Here is a 21,695-nt window from a genome sequence, read left to right as displayed (position 1 = left end):
TTTGTAATACTGTATCCTGTTTACTGTGAGTGTTTTTCTCTTTATCAAATTGTCAGACTCCCTAGAACAGAAGCTGCCATTTATTTTGGTGGTGTTTCCTGTAGTGATGGAAATATGTGATAGGAAGCCTATAAGCAGAAGCAGTCCTACATATTTTTGAGAGGCAGCTTTCGTTGAAGATGGAGCTCTAATGCTTGTATAACTAAAAAGCATTATGGAGGTCACTCCTTGTTTTAAAAACAAACAATCAAGAAAATAGAAATACTCTATTTGATAAACTATTATACTAAGGAATTCTACAAACAGTAGACAGGCAGTACATGCTAACTGAATAAATGAGTCTAGCTTAAGTTTTTTACAAAGCGATCATTGTTTTAGTTTCTAAAGTCAATTACACTTGAATAAAGGTTTTAGGACTCCTCCTTTAGGTAAACAACCTAATTGAGATTAGAACTAAAAGTAGCTTCAGCTTTTTAATTTGTTGGGTATTGCTTAATTAGGCAATATACATACACCTAGGAAAAGACCTGGACTTTTAACCTTTATTTCAGTAGTCTGGAATCATAGTAGGAATAAATTTAGGTTTACAGAGTTAGTTTTATTCTGAGATTATATAGTTCCCACAGGGGAAAGAATTTAACCCATGAAACCTCTGTTATTTCTGTATCATGTCATTCTGAAGTGAAAAAAAATTACTTTCAAAATCTTTTATATGTATATTATTTATTCTTTACTACTATTTTTAGGCATTGTAAGACTTATAATGAATTTTTTTTTTTTTTTTTGCGGTACGCGGGCCTCTCACTGTTGTGGCCTCTCCCGTTGCGGAGCACAGGCTCCAGACGCGCAGGCTCAGCGGCCATGGCTCACGGGCCCAGCCGCTCCGCGGCATGTGGGATCTTCCCGGACCGGGGCCACGAACCCGTGTCCCCTGCATCGGCAGGCGGACTCGCAACCACTGCGCCACCAGGGAAGCCCTATAATGAATTTTTAAATCATTAAAAGATACTTTAAATGTCAAGTTATTTCATTCCAAATATTGGCGGGAGGGAAATTTGTATAATTATATGAACATCAGAATATTCTTCACAAGCAAAACCTACTTACGACATTGTTTAAGCAGCTTAAAAGTCAATGTCTATGATTAGGAAAGAGTAATGTTTATAAATTTTTACTTTGTGTCAGGGACTCTTTTCAGCATGTTATATGGAATCTTTTTAATTCTTGTACCTGTAAGGTACGAGGTAAGGAGGATACAAATTTCCTGTAAGGAGGATATACATTTCCCCCATTACCCAGATAAAGAGATTGAGGCCTAAAGAGGTTACTTAAGTAATTTTTCTAGTATGGAATCAACATTGAAACCCAGGCAGTCTGACTCAAGGTCCTACTCCATACTGGTTCTAGGAACTAGACCATAAATTATAAAGCCATTTGAAAAATACCCAAGGGATATTATAGGATTTGTTAAAATCGTATTGATTTATTTCTACTTTTTTCACTTTAAATGTCCATCTTTACTTCCTAATGTTTATGCTTCTTAAAATCCATTTTATTCTTTGATCTGACAACTTAAAAAATTATTTTTCCCTGGACCTAGTAAAAATTCATTTCTCTTTTTCTTATAAGTTTCCAGCTGTTTTTTTAGGCTTCCAGAAATTTAGTATTTCTTATCTAATAGTTTCTGTGGTCTGGAGATTCTCTGTTAAATAAAAATTTGGTCTCGTATGGGAAATTTTAGGTTTCTCTTTAATATGTGAACAATATGCAGAGATAATGCTTAATGTTAACTATAAGTTCAGTTTTCTGGTAAGGAGGTAAATTTTGTGAAAGAGGAAAGCTTTCCTCAGTACTTAACATTTGCTTTCTCAAGAAGCATGAAATTAAAGCTTGTTTGTTTTTTAAAATTATAATCCATGCCTCATTTAGATTATTACAGAGAATAATGAATAATATAAAGTTGAGATCTCATAATACTGTACACCGTTTATTTTGTTTATTCTACTTTTAAGGGTCCAAAAGGTGAAGCAGTTGGATCCATAACTCAGCCCTTACCTAGCAGTTATTTGATCATCCGAGCTACTTCAGAGTCAGATGGTAAATACAAATGATGGATTGGATTTTGGTCCTTATTTTTAAGGGTCACTTAAAAATATACTGTATACTTTTATAGATCACTGCATTTTCCTTTGGGAAATCGGTGTTTAGTATGGAGTTTGCAGCAGAGGTATTATAATCATAAATTGCCTAGAACACTAAATATATCATCAACTTGGTTGACAAATAGGGAAATCTAATAGGAAGGAAGCATTATATAATTATATATTATATATAATTATATATTTATGTATAATAAATATATAAGCATTATATAATTATGTTTAAGCATTATATAATTATATATTTAATGATAAACTAGCAGCCTGGAGTTTTCTTCTTCATCCTTTATTGACATATTAACACCTTTTGACTTGATTAGTATTCTCTGTGTTAATTCATTAAGTTTTGTCATTTTAGAAGTACATTTAATACTATTTATATTTCATCATTAAATATTAACATGACACTGTATACACTATTTTGTTTTTGTTTTTTTGCATAAGACGTTCAAACACAAACTTCTATTCTGTACTTTATTACTTAATACTTAATTCCTGAAACAAATATAGGGAGGGTATAATTTGTATGAAAGCAAGGTAACTTTAAAACTTTAATAATTGATAATGGATTTTTTTCTTCACTTTTATAGTGTAGACTAGCTTAGCCTAGGGAATCATGTAACCTTCTAAACTTTAGTTTCACTAGATGATTATTTTTTAAATTAAAATATCATAGGCATGAGCTTTCATTATGAAAATGATTTATGGTGGCTGATATTGCCACCATATCTTGAAACAAATTTATATGACTTTTAAGGGCAATTAACATTTTTTTCTGCTAGTACTGTTCTAAATTTTAATAAAAAAAATAAAGTTATTGGAAGGGAGGGATAAATTGGGAGTTTGGGGACTGACATATACACACTATTATATTTACAATAGATAACCAACAAGGACCTACTGCTGAGCACTGTTGAGCACAGGGAACTCTGCTCAATAATCTGTAATAACCTAAATGGGAAAAAAAATTTTAGAAAGAATAGATATATGTATATGTATAACTGGATCACTTTGCTGTGCACCTGAAACACACCATTGTAAATCAACTATAGTTGAATATAAACAAAAATTAAAATACATAGAGAGAGTCAACCACACACACACAAAATTAAGTTATTAATGTTTCTACTAACGAATATGGCAGTTAATAACAGTATTAGACAGGCATTTTTCTGACTTAAAATTTGGGTGCTAAACCTAGGATAGATGTCCCGTCAACAACAAAATATTATTTTTTAGATAGTTTGTTTATAGTAGAAACATAATCTCTTAGGTATATTTCATGTACCTTTTTGGTACCTTCAGTTATTCTACACGTTAATGTTTGAAGCTTTTAAAAATAAAGTACATTTATTTTAGATTGATGTATTTTCTAATGTACATTAATGCTATTTATTTACCAGTGGTTTCTAGATATTTAGAATGTAAAAAGCACTTATTAAACTGAAAAATTGCCTTAAGACATCCTGGCAGGATTTTATATTCTAATTAACTTTTACAGTGCATGTTTCTGAGAGAAATAATAGTATGTTTAAAAGTTCACAGTGTTAAATTAAGATGGATGCTAGTTTTTCTAGTTTCTTGAATTATACTATTTATGAATCTGTCTTCTTCTAGGAAGGTGCTGGATGGATGCTTTGGAGTTGGCTTTGAAATGTTCTAGTCTTCTTAAACGTACAATGATCAGGGAAGGAAAGGAACATGACCTGAGCATCTCATCAGAGAGCACACATGTGACTTTGTATGGCTTATTACGTGCTAACAGTCTCCACAGTGGTGATAACTTCCAGTAAGTAGATATTGCCACTAATTTGGTGATTATTTTCGAGACTATGTTATTCACTAGGTTAGTTGGCAGGCCTAGAATTTTTGTATCGTATCCAGGATTGAAACTTAGCTGTCTTTAAACCCCTACGGCCTGGTTTAAAATTTGTTGAGTTGCTATGGTGAGGTGTAGAAAGTTATTTCCTTGATTCCAGCTAATATGAATTACTTGTTCTTTCCTAAATACAACCATGCTAACTACCTTGTCTTTGTGCCTGGTGTTCCCTCAATTAAGAGTTACCTCTAGTCCTCCTTGCTCTTTTCTTCCGTCATACTCCTGTGTTTTCTTCAAGGCCAATCTCAATCTCAAATATTATATCATATGTGAAGCCTTTCTTTGCCTCATAAAAATGAGATGTAATCCATCCTTTTACTGTTGTTCTATAGCACTTTTTTGTTTTTTCTATAATGGATTTGACTTATTCTACTTGGTATTTGTGGAATTCTCCTATTGTATTGTGTTTCAAATTGGAACTGTATCCTATTTGTGGTTTTTTTTTTTCCCCTGAAACATTCATTGTAGTTAATACTAAAAAAAATTTTCTTCAAGGAAACGAAGGTTGAGTTTCAGATCTCTTCTGTTGCTTTGCAGGAAAAATAGACTTCCCCTTTTCTTCCCTGGCCCCAGCCCTCAGCTTCTCTGCAGCCACTTATTTCTGTCAGCATTGACCTGACCCTCCTCAAAGTTAGACTGCTTCTCTCCTCGCTTCCCTGTAAGCTGAGCTGAACTTTTTTTTTTCCTATCCTTTTGTTTGACTCTTTTTCACTCTCTTTTAAAACCGCCAAAAATAAATAAATAAATAAAACCACCATTACCTTATCTTTTACATCCTTTCTTTGCAGATCTATAATCTGGAGCTTTATTTTATCCTAGTGTAGGAGTCTGAATGGGATAGGATGAGGGGGAGGGAGGTGCACCTGATGTAGGAATGGGTTTTTGTTGGGGCCTTTTCCCCTGGTATTATAGAATACCAGGTAATCCTTAAATGCTCTTATTTGGGGATCTTAAAATTCATCTGCTTCACGTATTTATTCAATAAAAAATTTTGAGTCTCTTTTCTGTGTAAGATACCATACACTTTTCTTTGTAATTCACCACATTGTGAATAGGAAAATGAATCAGATATGATCCTAAATTTGAATCCAGTAAACAGTTTACTAGCTATGTAATCCTAGAGAGATGTTTTGTTTTGTTTTGCTTGAAAACAATAAAATGCCAGGCAACTGTAAATAGTAGGAAGAAAACAATGACATAAACAACTGAAGGAGAAAATGAGCTAGGAACTGATGATGCAGAGATGAGGAAGGATGGGAGCCTACCTTCGAGTCTTAGAATCTCCTTGGATGTAAGAGACAGGAAATGGGTAAAGTTAAAAAAAGATTACCAGGTTTTAAGCCTGAGTGACGGGGAAGATGATAAAGGACCGTATTTGGGAGATAATATATTAAATATTGGACATGTTGAGGATGCAGTGGTCCCAGTATATATAGATGTGGTCAACCAAGCATTTAAAAACATGAATCTGAAGCTTATTCTTGCATGCATGGGAAATCATCAAACAAATCATCAAATAGAAATGATGATGAAGTCTTGAAACTGGACAGGTTGCCAAAGGGGAGAGAGAATAAAACAAAATAAAAGAGAAAATAAAAACCAGATTGTGAGGGATTAAGGAGAGACTAGATGGTAAGAAAGCAAAGACAGCAATTTTAGACTACATTTTTTAAAATATATGATTGTAAAGGAAAAAAGTATTCTAAAAAATGAATTTCTGTTAGAAGTTCTCTGATTAAAATCCAAACATAAGAAGATTTTGGAAAAATAGAGACTAAAAGAGAATCAAATAGGACTACTCTGCTCTGTTAAACTTATGTCAGCATTGTTAAACTGTCAATTATTATATATAACGGCACCATGTATTCATTTGTAAAGTACTTTACAAATTTTTTATACCAAACAAAACCCACAGATACTTTCTTAAATGAGAAATTTCTAAAAGAATTTTTGATTCTGGAAGCGATTTTTTTAAAAAATTTTTTCCTTTTTGTGAAGATTAGTAACCCTAGTCTTGTAAGTAAGAATAAGGTTGAGTATGGCAGCTTAACAATTTTAGGCCATAGGTTCATTTCCTTAAGCTGAAATTTCCATTTCCAGCTCTCCATAGAGTTTTTTTTCGAGGTTAAGCCTATCCAATTTTTTTTTTTTTCTTTCTTTTGGCTCCATTGGGTCTTCGTTGCTGTGCGTGGGCTTTCTCTAGTTGTGGTGAGTGGGGGCTACTCTTCATTGTGGTGCACGGGCTTCTCATTGTGGTGGTCTCTCGTTGTGGAGCATGGGCTCTAGGTGCGCAGTCTTCAGTAGTTGCAGAGTGTGGGCTCTAGGGTGCAGGCTCAGTAGTTGTGGCACAGGGGCTCAGTAGTTGTGGCTCGCCGGCTCTAGATTGTAGGCTCAGTAGTTGTGGCGCATAGGCTTCGTTGCTCTGCGGCATGTGGGATCTTCCCGAACCAGGGATTAAACCCATGTCCCCTGCATTGACAGGCAGATTCCTAACCATTGTGCCACCAGGGAAGTCCTCAGTCCAGTATTAAATTGATATAATTACCTTATACATTTCTCCTTTTATTTTTGGACTTATTATGAGTGACTTTGGAGACCTTTACAGGTAGAAAGTCATAATTCATTTGCATTCACTTGAGAATCTAGTGGTCTTGGCTTGAAGTTTTTCTTTAGACCAGAAGTGATAGGTTGATTCAAGGGATGATGTTTGTAAAACTAAGAAAAAAATCTAGCAAGAAATAGTCTAAAATTTTGCTTTTGGAAAATTCTAGACCTAAAGGATAGAGAAGCAAAGAGCTCAGAGTGTCATCTTTTAACATTTTCCAGGTTTTAATTTAATTTTTCTGTGCCTCCATTTATTAATCTGTGAAGTGAGAGTAATAATTTTACTTATAGGGCTATTTTATTATTATTTTATTATTATTTATTATTATTTTTTATTATTTTATTATTAAATGAGATAAACTATATAAAACACTTAGAATGGTACCCTGCACATAGTAAATTCTCAGTAAGTGTTACATATCCTTCTTATTTATAAATTAAATATTCTTAACCTCCTTTATCCTTCCTCCTAATAATTCTTTCTCTTAAGGTTAAATGATAGTGAAATTGAACGACAGCATTTTAAGGACCAAGATATGTATTCTGATAAATCTGATAAAGAAAATGATCAAGAGCATGATGAGTCTGACAATGAGGTGATGGGGAAAAGTGAAGAAAGTGACACAGATACATCAGAAAGGCAAGATGACTCATACATTGAACCTGAGCCTGTTGAGCCTTTAAAGGAGACTACCTACACTGAACAGAGCCATGAAGAACTTGGAGAGGTAACAGTCTGTGATTTTTAGAGATTTTGGTTTTCTAATTCTTGGAAATTTACAGATGAAACTGAAGATATTTGTATGACCTATTGCTTATTTTCCTGAAAGAGAATAGTATTTATATAATACCTATTTTATTTTAAAAGTTGCATACATATGAATATATCAAGATTTATAAACAATTAAACACATCTACTCACACAAATACCAATATATTCTATTAAATTTAGAGTTTACATCTTCTTCAGGTTTGCTTTTGAAATAAGATACTCCTTGATGTTATTGCCAGGTACAAAGTAAATTGTAGGGAAACATGAATTTATGACTTTCTTGTTATTGCTAATGCATAGAGTAAACATAGTATAAAATAATAGAGTATAATGCTTTTTGTAATGGATTCTTTGTATATATCATTCATTTTATTTAGTGTTTCTTGCGACTACCCTTTTACTAAATTTTATAGGTGTTGACTTATTACCTAATGGGTTATTTTCACATTTTAAGATTGCTTGGAATAGTCTTAGAGAATATTCATATCTTCAGTATTAGCTATCTTATCTACATATTTATGTGTCTGAAATAAATATAGTATTTCAGTATTTTTTGTTAATTGCTAAAGGCAGGTGAGGCTTCTCAAACAGAAACTGTGTCAGAAGAAAACAAAAGCCTTATCTGGACACTACTGAAACAAGTCCGTCCTGGCATGGACCTATCCAGGGTGGTTCTGCCTACATTTATTTTGGAACCCCGTTCTTTCCTGGATAAACTTTCAGATTACTACTATCATGCAGATTTCCTATCTGAGTAAGTAAATTCTCATTTCTTAAAATAAAAGATACTTCATGGTTTTCCAGTTTTTTCAGAGTGCTGATTTCAGTGGTAATGCTGTACCAAAGTCAGGCTCAAATGAGATACCACTCTCTCTTCTCCACCACTTCTATAGCTGACCTTAATAAGAAGCAGGTTTAATACTTTTCTGTAATGTTTCCATTTATGAGGTCAAATGGAGAAATCACACGCTTGAGGAACACAGGAATTCTGCTCCTGCCTTGACAGCACTGCCATCACAGGCTCCCTGACCTGTGCATTGACCTAACACAGGGAGAGCTGGTTGGCATTCTTGGTTCTCCCCCACCTAAGTCCTCCTTCAGGTCCTGTCCTGGGGCTTCTGCTTTCGTTTGTGCTTATCCTCTCTGCATGCAGTGAGGCATGTGCAGCTTATCACAACTAGAACATCCTACTAACTGCTGGCACATGACATAAATCCCCACTCTCACCTTTGCTTTTCTTCCTGCCAGCTGATCCTGGGAGTGATTCTGAAGAAGGCAGGCATAAAGGAGGTGGAGGAGGAGCTGCCTACAGCAGTTTCTTGGGCAATCATACTTTTCCAGGTTTCACTTGCTACCCCCATTCCAGCAGCAGTTTCAAGGCGCTGTGTTTTCTAAGATACTAGGTTCTGGCCCTGAGACCTGGTTTTTAGATTCTGCATTAACACCTGTATTCAGTTTATTCGTCACATTATTAGTCTATTAGTTGCATTAATGAACATTGCAAAAAAAAAGAAAAAACAAACTGATTCAAAGAATAATTCATAAACTGTGGGAGATTTTTGCAAATTAAGTCATAAATGAAGTGTTAAGCTCCCTAAAATAAAAAGGGCTCTTTTTATTTTAGTGAATGAAAATAAATTCTTAGTGAATGAAAATGATCAATAACCTAATAGAGAAAGGAGTGGAGGAAATGACCAAGCAGTTTAAAAATGAAGTAATAAAAATAGTTCTTAAACATGTAAACTTCACTTAAAATAAGAAAAGTGCAAATTCAAACCATAATAAGATCTATTTTCCATCCATCACTTTGACCAAAATTCTAGATGCTTTTATACCCCAGTTCTGCTTTCTTTTATCTATCTAGAAATGTATTTCCCTCAGAATATGAGGCAGGTTCCTGTGAATCACAGTAAGATCTTGAGAGATGACCATTTTCCCAAATTGAAAGATTGCAGTTCTGGCAGCACACACTGTTGCCAAGGTTTTGTGGCACTCATAGACTGATGCTGGGTCATACAAACTAGCACAGTGCATTAGAAAGGCATCTGGCAGTATCTACCAAAATTATAAATGCATTCAGTCCTTTGATCCAGTAATCCTGCTTCTGGGAATATCTCCTACAGATACAACTCCACATGTACAAAATGACATATATACAAAATTGTTGCAGCGGGGTTTGGAACAGCAAAAGGTTAGATAACTCAAGTGTCCAGCCACAGTTGACTAGTTAAGTAATGTATGGTACATCCACACTAAGGAAAAACTCAATAAACTGATTTGGAGGGATCTTCAGGAGTGTGTGTGTGTGTGTGTGTGTGTGTGTGTGTGTGTGTGTGTGTGTGTGTACATTTAGTTTGTTCCCCTTTTTATTTAAGAAAAAGACTACATATTTGGGACTTCCTGGTGGCACAGTGGTTAAGAAGCAGTCTGCCAGTGCAGAGGATACAGGTTCGATCCCTGGTCCAGGAAGATCCCACATGCCGCAGAGCGACTAAGCCTGTGAGCCACAACTACTGAGCCTGTGCTCAAGAGCCCACGAGCCACAACTACTGAGCCCCCATGCTGCAGCTACTGAAGCCCACGCGCTTAAAGCCCAGGTCCACAACAAGAGAAGCCATTGCACCGAGAAGCCCACTCACCACAATGAAGACCCAACACGGCCAAAAAAAAAAAAGAAAAAAAAAAAGACTATATATTTATATTTGCTTCTTTATACTTCAAGAAAACTATATAAAAAGAAGCAACTAGGGACTTCCCTGGCAGTCCAGTGGTTAATACTCTGCGCTTCCACTGCGTGGGGCATGGGTTAGATCCCTGGTTGATCCCTGGTCGGGGCACTAAGATCCCATATGCCACGTGGTGTGACCAAAAATAAAGAAGCAGCTAAAAAAAAACGTTGCCTATGGGAGGTTAAGTAGGAAGAGTATGGAGAGATGGGCCAATAGCAAGACTGTATACTTCTTTATATTGCTTTGATTTTTGAACTGTGCATTCTACATACATGTAAAACTGTAAATAAATTGTGCAGTAAGAGAATTTAAACCAAGAAAAGAAGAGAGCAATCAAAGGGATGTTGACTCCCAAAAAGTTCGGTATTTTCAACTTGGCACAGTTGTAGGCGAGCCTAGACCTAGCCTCTTCCATCTCACACTTCATCCTCAAAAATCACCACATTGGACCTTCAGACATACTTGAAGGGAGTAATATAAATAAATTGCCATATATACATATATGTATATATATAAACTCAGAATTCACCTGAAAAACACAATCAGTGTTTTGCAATGTTCATAGTATTAGCAGAAGGGCAAGGGGACAGGTGAGTCATGGCTTTTGAAAATGCCTGTTTTAAAATGGAAATTATTCTTTGATTATCTGTTGTATTTGTACAGTTAGTTCACTCTGGAAATCAGTTGGTAGCACATAGGGGAGGTTGAAGACTAAAGATGGGGTTAAAAATGGGGAGAAAAGTAACCAGATTATGAAAAATGATTCTTGCAAACTGATTTATATGGTTGTTTTTGCCATCTATTTTGAAAATGAATTATGCTTTCCAATCATATCTCATATTCAATTGTTGACTTGATTAATATGAGGGAGAATTTGTGATAGATTTTGTAAAATTTTTTCATATATCATTTTTTTAGGGCTGCTCTTGAAGAAAATCCTTATTTCCGTTTGAAGAAAGTAGTAAAATGGTATTTGTCAGGATTCTATAAAAAGCCAAAGGTAATGTTTTACTTTCTATAGCCTTATATGTGTTCTTTATTCTTTATGTTATCTTTAGATTATTTATTAATAATTGCATTGCAGGGCCTCTTTCAGTTAGCAGAGTTGCAAAATACTTGGTTATTTAGACCTGTATTATGATTGAAGTCATTTAATTTTATTTCATGTCACTACTGGGAAATTTTATAAGGATAGTTCCCAGATGATACAGTTAAGCTTATCTTGACTGGTTTAAGTTAGTACTTTGAATCTTCCATATTTATAATTTGAAACTTGTATGTTTTTTTACTAGGGACTGAAGAAACCTTATAATCCTATACTTGGTGAGACTTTCCGTTGTTTGTGGATTCATCCCAGAACAAACAGCAAAACTTTTTATATTGCTGAACAGGTATTAGAAATGGATGTTATAGAAGTAAAACTGATTTGGAAGTTATTCAGATTTTTTTATAGAAAATGTTAACTCAGAAAACTCACTGTTGATTATAACCTTTCTTATTAGCGAACATTTGGTAAGATTTTAACCTCTTGGTACTGACTACTACTAAATACCATACTCTTAAGCTACATACTCTCTTACAGTCATGGAATCCTACAGTAAAAAATAAATCTTTATTTTTATTGCCCTGCCCCCCCCTCCTTTTTTTGGACCAAATAATTCAGTGGTTCCCCAGTTCCTAAATCAGATTTATACCCATTTCTCTGATATTCAGGGTCCTCCATATCTTTCTAAATTTATCTCAAATTACATACCTTTTTAAGCCCTCTACAGATTCACAATTAGATAATCTGATATTGCAATTTTTTTGCCTCTTTTTTTTTTTTTTTTTTTTTTTTTTTTTGTGGTACGCGGGCCTCTCACTGTTGTGGCCTCTCCCGTTGCAGAGCACAGGCTCTGGACGTGCAGGCTCAGCGGCCATGGCTCACGGGCCCAGCCACTCCGCGGCATGTGGGATCTTCCCGGACCGGGGCACGAACCCGTGTCCCCTGCATTGGCAGGTGGACTCTCAACCACTGCGCCAGCAGGGAAGCCCTTTGCCTCATTATTTTTAAATTTAATTCTCCCACCCTATTATATCTTCTCAGCTATGCTTCATCTAAACAAATCCTGACCTGCTTACCTTTCATATACAGAATGTAAGGAGGATGAGAAGACTATGTGTTATTTGAAAAACCTTCCTCTTCCCAAGAGATTTTGATATACTCCTCAGATTGAACCCAAGAGATTTTGATATACTCCTCAGATTGAAACCACTTATCTGTATTAAATTTTTTAAATTAACGATTATACTGCCTTGTATTTTAGTTCACTATAATTCTTCACTAAGTTGAGAAGCTTGAGAAGCCTTTAATTTTAGTTTTGTCTCATTTCAGAAAACATGATGTATACATTTTGCAATATTAATTATTAAAATATTTGTTAAAGCTTTTGTTAGTTTCCTACAGTCTATTCAGTAATCTACATGAAGAATAGTCACTGTATTAGTTATTCATTGCTATATAAAAAATTCAAAACTTAATGGCTTAAGACAAAAAACATTTATTATCTCATGCAGTGATGTTCAGGAGTCTGAGAACTGTTTAGCTGGGTGGTCTGGCTGGGGATCTCTCCTGAGGTTGAGGTCAAGATGTCAGCCAGCTTTGCAATCATCTGAAGGCTTACCTAGGCTGGAGGATTCTGCTTCCAAGCTCATCATATGGCTTTTGACAAGAGAACTCAGTTCCTTGTCACATGGGCCTCTCCATAGAGTTGTTCATAACATAGAAGCTGGCCTTTCAGAGCTAATGATCTTCGAGAGAGAGGCACACATACAACAAGGTACATGCTACATTATAACCTAATTTCAGAAGTGATACACTATTACTTCCACACAAACTAACTTTGTTGCAGTGTAAGAGAAGATCACCTTATGGTGTGAATAGCAGGAGGTGGGTTTCCTTCAGATACATCTTGGAGATTGGTTACTACAATCATCAATATTTAATTTTACTACACCAAATGTTTCTTTTAATTCATTATTAGAGTATGCTTTTAAGACTTGAACTTTTGATAATATCACAATAATATGCTTATATTATTATATTTTAATGTATTTTTCCTGTATTCAATAGGTGTCCCATCATCCACCAATATCTGCCTTTTATGTTAGTAACCGAAAAGATGGATTTTGCCTTAGTGGTAGTATCCTGGCTAAGTCCAAGTTCTATGGTGAGTTTACCCATGTCTCAATCTATATGCTTTTCTGGGAGGTAGTATTTCCTGGTGAGCTTTTATACAGAGAGTGTCTTGGGCTGTTTTCAGCAAGGAATTTTTATGTCATTTTATCATTTTTACTTGGATAATGACCTTTCTTTTTCTGTTGTTTCTCTTTGCTCATTCATAAATAGAGATATAACTCATGTTATGTAAGTGTTCATCACGTACGTGTAAATTTACCACAAACACCACTTATCAAAAGACAGAATAATGGGGCTTCCCTGGTGGCGCAGTGGTTGAGAATCCGCCTGCCGATGCAGGAGACACGGGTTCGTGCCCTGGTCCGGGAAGATCCCACATGCCGCGGAGCAACTAAGCCCGTGAGCCATGGCCGCTAGGCCTGCGTGTCCGGAGCCTGTGCTCCGCAACGGGAGAGGCCACAACAGTGAGAGGCCCGCATACCGCAAAAAAAAAAAAAAAGACAGAATAATGATTGCCCACTACAGCTAACCATTTTAGGCCATAATGTTTTGTTTTTTGGTGCTTTTTTTGCCTTTAACTCTATTAAGGCTTTTAGTTTCATCTCAAAGTACCTAAGGGGTTGATCTTTTTTTTTAGTCTTTGAAAAGAGGAGAAAGAACCCAAATACAGTTAGAATTCTTAGTCCAGGGTCAGTCAGTAATGATATTTAACCTTGGATCAAGTAACATACTAACAAAAACTTTTTTAAGTACAAGGGAAAATAAATATGTACAGTAGGAAACCTTAATCTAAAATCTGTGACAATTCAAACAAACAAATCATCCCTTGATGCTTGCTTTGTTTGGGTTTTGGTTTTGATTTTTTTGCCTAGTTTTATATTTTGCTTGTTTCAGAGGGTGATCATTTTCTTCTGAAGGTTATGTATATTTGGGTTATTCCCTCCCCACTGAACCCTCCATCCCTCCATGCCCCTACCCTGACTATAGTTTAAATAGCTTTTGTGAATATGAGTTCTACTCTTGTAGAATTTTTATTGAATACCAGGTACATAGCTCACTTTATGCAATTACTTCAGCTGCTGGCCTTCTTTCTTCTATGTTATAGTACATACAGTTGTGTATATCAGAACTATCTGTTCCTTTATAATTTGAAAGAATTTACTAAATTCAAACTTTGTAGGGACAATTTTTTGGTAACTTCCTCACTTCTTCTTTGGTTATTGACTAGCCCATATAGAAACTTCTTGCTAGGAGAGTTTGATAGTTTATATTGTTTTAGGAATTAGTTCATTTTCTTGAATCTAAATTAAGTTAAATTTAATGACATCTGGGTAGATTATATTCCTCTTAACAAGTAGTCTGTTGACATTTTGATGTACTAAATTATCAGTTTTTCACTTGATGGTTTTTGCTTTTGATGTCACAATTAGAAAACCCTTTCTCACTTCAGCTTTATAATAATTCTCTTACATGTTCTCATATTTTTATGTTTTCACTGCTCTTTAGTTTGCCTGAAATTTATTTCTTTGTATACAGTGTGTATGAAGTGAAGCAAGATCACAACTTTCTCTTCCCAAAAGCCAATAAATTTTCTCAGTATTTGGTTTATTTATCACTGGTTTTTAATGTCATTATTTTCTATTTTAAGGGCTATCTTCTCGGATCTATGGATCTTGTACCACTAGTCTTTGCCCTAAGAACCATTCATTTGTAAATGGCTTTCTGATATTCTGCAGAGCAGATAAAATATAGGTACTTAGTCACTTTGCTATGGGTTGAATAATTTATTATCATTTGGGAGAACTGCTCTTGTTTTTCAAATGGTATGCATAAACCATCAGTTTCATAATCAGAGTATCAGTTAAAATTTTGGAATCCTGAATCCCAATTTTGACTTACCAAATCAAAATCACTGGGCTCAAGTATATTCTTTTTTAATATAAATGTATTTATATTATTTATTTTATTTTTGGTTGTGTTGGGTCTTTGTTGCTGCGCATGGGCTTTTCTCTAGTTGTGGCAAGCGGGGGCTACTCTTTGTTGTGACACGTGGGCTTCTCACTGTGGTGACCTCTCGTTGCATAGCACGGACTCTAGGCAGATGGGCTTTAGTAGTTGCAGCACGTGGACTCAGTAGTTGTGGCTCCTGGGCTGTAGAGCACAGGCTCAGTAGTTGTGGTGCATGGGCTTAGTTGCTCTGCGGTATGTGGGATCTTCCTGGATCAGGGCTCGAACCCCTGTCCCCTGCATTGGCAGGCAGATTCTTAACCACTGCACCACCAGGGAAGCCCAAGAATATACATTTTTACAATCTCCTCAGGTAATTCTAATGTGCACTAAAATTTGAAATGACTTATGATATAATGCTAAGTGAAAAGCAGAGTACATATATGCTCTGAGTCAACTCTGCTTTAAAACATGTATACATTCATATATAGGAAAAAAAGATGCAAGGAATTATATCAAGATTTCATGATTAACCTGAATGATGGAATTATGGGTAATTATCGTTGGATTTTTCAACTTTCCCACAAAGAGCAAGTATTTCCTTTAAAATAAGAGAACATTCAGTTATTTTAAGATATAGTATCGTTATGAATACTATATAATAAGACAGAAATGATTTTATGGTATACCAATACATGTATAAAGTTGGATACAAAAATCTATGTGGTTTTACTGTGTTAAAAATGTATGTGATCAACAATGTCTGAATAAGGTCCTACTAGACAAGTCCTTCTCCTCTGGACATCTGGCCCTAATACAGAAAGCAGCTATTAATACGTGAAAACATTAAAGAGAGCAATTGCAGGCCAATTTAGTGGGAAGTCCACAGTCATACAACAGAAATTATACAGAATGAATCCTCGTTTCTGTGACTTTCAGCCTCAGGTCAGGTACAGTTAGCAGGGTAAACTGGTGGAAACATTGCAGCCTTTCTGACCTGGGGAACCAAACACTAAATTTGGAGAAACTTTGTCCACTGGACAGAGAACAGGAACCTGAAAAGTAAAAGAGCCAGAGAGGGGATCCTGAATTCTCTCTGCCTACCTCTCTGGCTAAATCCAGAACAAAACTGCCACCCAAAAAAAAACCCAAAGTTCGTAATTTGAGTCCAACCGAATAATTGCATGCTAAGACAAAAGAACAACTTTCATTAGAGAAAAATAATAGAATTCATAGTCTCTACAACTCAACATTTATAATGTCCAGTATCAAATACAAAACTACCTAACTTAAAGACCCAGGAAAATGGAACATATTCTCAAAGGAAAAGAAAATCAACAGAGACAAACCCCAGGATATACTGTTGGAAGTAGCACACAAGGATTTTTTGTTGTTGTTGTTGTACGTGGGCCTCTCACTGTTGTGGCGTCTCCCGTTGCGGAGCACAGGCTCCGGACGCGCAGGCTCAGCGGCCATGGCTCACGGGCCCAGCCGCTCCGCGGCATGTGGGATCTTCCCAGACCGGGGCACGAACCCGTGTCCCCTGCATCGGCAGGTGGACTCTCAACCACTGCGCCACCAGGGAGGCCCACACAAGGATTTTTAAGTGGCTAAAATAAGTGCCCTTAAATAAGTAAAAGAAAATATGGTCACAGTGAATGAAAAAATTGTACAGCTTAGAAGAAAAGTAGCAATGGATATATTTCAAAAATTAAATAGAAATTCTAGAACTGAAAAATTCAGTATTTTAAATTAAAAATTCATAGAGTTAACTTTACAGCAGAGTGGAGATGATAGAGAAGAAAATAAGTGAACTTGTAAATAGATAAATAGAAATCCAATGTGGAAAACACAGAGAAAAATTATTTTTAAAAATGAACAGGGCTTCCCTGGTGGCACAGTGGTTGAGAGTCCGCCTGCCGATGCAGGGCACACGGGTTCGTGCCCCTGTCTGGGAAGATCCCACATGCTGCGGAGCGGCTAGGCCCGTGAGCCATGGCCGCTGAGCCTGCGCATCCGGAGCCTGTGCTCCACAACGGGAGAGGCCACAAGAGTGAGAGGTCCGCGTACCACAAACAAACAAACATAAAAAGAACAGAGCCTCAGATATCTGTTGTATAATATCCAATGGTCTAACATATGTGTTACTGGAGTCCCAAAAGGGGAGAGAAAATGGAACAGGAAAAAAATGAGTTGATGATGCTCAGCATCACTAATCATTAGAGAAATGCAAATCAAAACTACAATGAGGTATCACTTCATACCAGTCAGAATGGCCATCATCAAAAAATCTACAAACAATAAATGCTGGAGAGGGTGTGGAGAAAGGGAACCCTCTTGCACTGTTGGTGGGAATGTAAATTGATACAGCCACTATGGAGAACAGTATGGAAGTTCCTTAAAAAACTAAAAACAGAACTACCATACAACCCAGCAATCCCTCTACTGGGCATATACCCTGAGAAAACCATAATTCAAAAAGAGTCATGTACCACAATGTTCATTGCAGCACTATTTACAATAGCCAGGACATGGAAGCAACCTAAGTGTCCATCGACAGATGAATGGATAAAGAAGATGTGGCACATATATACAATGGAATATTACTCAATCATAAAAAGAAATGAAATTGAGTTATTTGTAATGAGGTGGATGGACCTAGATTCTGTCATAGAGAGTGAAGTAAGTCAGAAAGAGAAAAACAAATACCGTATGCTAACACATATATATGAAATCTAAAAAAAAAAAAGAAAAATTGGTTCTGAAGAAACTAGGCGCAGAACAGCAATAAAGACACAGACGTAGAGAATGGACTTGAGGACACGTGGAGGGGATGGGTAAACTGGGGCGAAGTGAGAGAGTGGCATGGACATATATACACTACCAAATGTAAAATAGATAGCTAGTGGGAAGCAGCTGCATAGCGCAGGGAGATCAGCTCGGTACTTTGTGACCACCTAGAGGGGTGGGATAGGGAGGATGGGAGGGAGACACAACGGGGAGGTGATATGGGGATATATGTATATGTATAGCTGATTCACTTTGTTATACAGCACAAACTAACACAACATTATAAAGCAATTATACTCCAATAAAGATGTTTAAAAAAATGAGTTGATGCAAAAGTTTTCCAAATTTAACAAAAGATATAAATTTACACATTCACGATGCTCAAAGAATTCCAAGCAGAATAAACATTAAGATGGCTAAACTAATGCATGCAGGATCTTGGTTCCCCAACCAGGGATCGAGCCCGTGTGCCCCCTGTAGTGGAAGTGCAGTCTTAACCACTGGACCACCAGGGAAGTTCCCAACTCCCACTTCTTTAACTTCGAGTTCTAGAAAACTGGTGGAGTGGGAATCCATCAATGTCCTAGAGAAGGCAATACAGGGAATTTCCTGGCAGTCTAGTAGTTAGGAAAAAAAAAAAAAAAGAAAAAGATGGCTAAGCCAAGACACAATGTACTCAAACTATTTAAAGCCAAAGACAAATCTTGAAAACAAAAAGAGAAAAGCAATATAATACATTCAGGGAAATAATGATTCTGTAATGGCCAACTTCTTATTAGAATCTGTGAAGAACTCAGGAAAATGGAACATCTCTATAGTGTTGAAAGAAAATATTCTTCAAGAATAAAGTCATTTTCAGATAAAATAAAACTAAAAGAATTTGTTGTCAGAAGAGTCATACTACAAGAAAAGCTAAATGAAGTTCTTCAAGCTAAAGGTAAATGATACTAGATAAAAACTCAGATCCTCAGAATGGACTGAAGATTGTAAGAAATGATAAGTATCTAGTAAATACAAAAGACAGTTTTTCTTACTTTTTCTTCTCAATTTGTTTATAATATATATTACTGTTCAAAACAAAAAATGTTAACATTGTCTTGTGAATTTTATAGCATATGCAGATATAACTATAGCATAAAGGCTTAAAGGAGAGTGAACATACAGATTGCAAAGTTTCTATATTTTATAAAAGTGGTTAATTTAATTGTAAGTGGCGTGTGAAATTTTAAAGATAAATATTTGTAATCCCTAAAGCACTGGTCCTCAACTTTGGGGCCCAGGAGACACTTGGCAATGGCCAGAGACATTTTGGTTTTCCAATTGGTATATCCCGTAGGTTGAGGCCAGGGATGCTGCTAAATATCCTACAATGCATAGGACAACCCACCACAACAAAGAATTATCCAGCCCAAAATAGCAGTAGTGCCACTGTTGAGAAACGCTGTTTTAGAGCATGTGCGTGTGCACATGAGCATACGCACATCCACACAATAATGACAAGCATAAGTAAAAAGCCAATAAGATTATTGAGGGCTTCCCTGGTGGCGCAGTGGTTGAGAATCCGCCTGCCGATGCAGGGGACACGGGTTCGTGCCCCGGTCCGGGAAGATCCCACATGCCGCGGAGCGGCTGGGCCCGTGAGCCATGGCCGCTGAGCCTGCGCGTCCGGAGCCTGCGCTCTGCAATGGGAGAGGCCACAAAAGTGAGAGGCCCGTGTACCACAAAAAAAAAGATTATTGAAATGAAATTCTAAAAAAAAATCCAAATTATTTTTAAAGTAGCAGGAAAGCTTGATCAAGGAATAAAAATCGGAGAGGAGCAATACAAAATACACAGTAACATGGCAGATTAAAAAACCCATCGTAATTATATCAGTGTTAATGGTCAAAATAATCCAATTTAAAGACAGATTGTCAGATTGAATAAAACAGCAAGGATAGATCCACTTTAAGTGTAAATACACAAATAGGTTGAAAGTATATGGATAGAAAAAATTAAAAGCTAAACTATGTGAACGTTAAGTTCAAGTATGATTGAGTGGCTATATTAATAAAATTTTAAGACAAAAGGTATTAACAGAGATAAAAAAGGAGTATTTTATAATGATAAAAGGTTTAGTACATCAGGAAAGCATAATAATCACAAATGTATATCAAATCATAGAACCTCAAAATACATGAAGCAAAAACAGAATTAAGGAGAGAAATAGGCAATTCCAAAATCATATTTAGATTAACACTGTCTCCTCAGCAGATGATACAACAACTAGATGAAATATAAGCAAAGACATATAGACCTGAAAAACACTATCAACACCTTACCTTAATTGATATTTCTAGAGTATTACAGGCAACAGTTACAGAATACACATTGTGTTCAAGTACACATATGGTTTTTCACTGGTATAGATCACATGTTTGACCATAAAACAACTGTCCATAAATTTCAAAAGATGGAAATCATACAGAATATGTTCTGTAGCCTTAATGAAATAGAATTAGAAATAAATAACAAGATATCGAGGTAAACGCCAAATATTTAGAAATTAAATAACACACTTCTAAATAATTCATGGGCCAAAGAAGAAATCACAAGAGAAATTAGAAAATATTTAAGACTAGATGATATGAAAATACAGCATATCAAAATTTGTGGGAGACAGCAAAAGGGGTGCTTAGAGGGGGATTTATATAAATTAGAAAAAAAGAAAGAACCAAATCAGTGATCTAACTTTTTACCCTATGAACTTAGAAAAAGCTAATCAAATTTCAAGTAGGTAGAAGAAAGGAAATAATAATGAGCAGACATCAGTGTAGAAAGTGGACAAACAATTGAGAAAATCAGGGAACCCAAGATTTGCTTTTAGACTGATCAAAATAAAGAATACAAATCAGGAATAAAATGAGCAGAATCACTATGTCCTACAGACACTGAAAGGATGATAAGGAAATATTATGGATAATTTTATGACAATAAATTTGACAGCTTGGATGAAACAGGCAAATCCCTTAAAAAACACAAATTACCAAAACCAATCCAAGAAGAAATGTAAAATTATAATAGCCTTAAATCAGTGAAAGAAATTGAATTAGTAATTTTAAATCTTCCTTCAAAGATATAGTCCAGGGGTTCCCTGGTGGCACAGTGGTTAAGAATCCACCTGCCAATGCAGGGGACACGGGTTCTAGCCCTGGTCTGGGAAGATCCCACATGCCGTGGAGCAGCTAAGCCCGTGCCCCACAACTACTGAGCCTGTGCTCTAGAGCCCCCGAACCACAACTACTGAAGCCCGCACGCCTAGAGCCCATGCTCTGCAACAAGAGAAGCCGCCGTAATGAGAAGCCAATGCACTGCAACAAAGAGTAGCCCCCGCTCACTGCAACTAGAGAAAGCCCACACACAGCAACGAAGACTTAATGCAGCCAAAAATAAATAAATTAATTTTTAAAAAATTATAAAAAAGATATAGTCCAGGCCCAGGTATTTTGAGTTCTTGTAAATATTTAAGGAAGAAATAATACCAATTCTGTACAGCTTCTTACAGAAGATAGAAGAGGAGGAAACACTTTTCAGATATTTTATGAGGCCAGCATTACACTAATTCCCAAACCAGACATTATCAGAAAACTGTAGATCA

General features: G+C 36.0%; 1 protein-coding gene across 12 annotated transcripts in view; it reads left to right on the top strand.

The window, feature by feature from the left end:
• OSBPL8 (oxysterol binding protein like 8) overlaps window positions 1-21,695 on the top strand; it is a 163,869-nt gene that overhangs the window by 111,279 nt on the left and 30,895 nt on the right. For all 12 annotated transcript variants that reach the window (XR_010835844.1, XM_059081699.2, XM_067009779.1 and 9 more), the window contains 7 exons: window positions 2,013-2,097; window positions 3,777-3,948; window positions 7,133-7,370; window positions 7,984-8,168; window positions 11,062-11,143; window positions 11,436-11,534; window positions 13,256-13,352. Coding sequence is in view for 11 of the 12 variants with exons in the window: in XM_059081699.2 (XP_058937682.1) it covers window positions 2,013-2,097; window positions 3,777-3,948; window positions 7,133-7,370; window positions 7,984-8,168; window positions 11,062-11,143; window positions 11,436-11,534; window positions 13,256-13,352 (958 nt within the window). In the remaining variant the exon portion in view is untranslated. The remainder of the gene's footprint in view (window positions 1-2,012; window positions 2,098-3,776; window positions 3,949-7,132; window positions 7,371-7,983; window positions 8,169-11,061; window positions 11,144-11,435; window positions 11,535-13,255; window positions 13,353-21,695) is intronic.

The sequence above is a fragment of the Kogia breviceps genome, chromosome 12 (assembly GCF_026419965.1).
Source record: "Kogia breviceps isolate mKogBre1 chromosome 12, mKogBre1 haplotype 1, whole genome shotgun sequence".
Classification (NCBI taxonomy): domain Eukaryota; kingdom Metazoa; phylum Chordata; class Mammalia; order Artiodactyla; family Physeteridae; genus Kogia; species Kogia breviceps.
The sequence above is the reverse complement of the archived record's forward strand: the minus strand, read 5'-3'. Positions and strand labels throughout refer to the sequence as shown.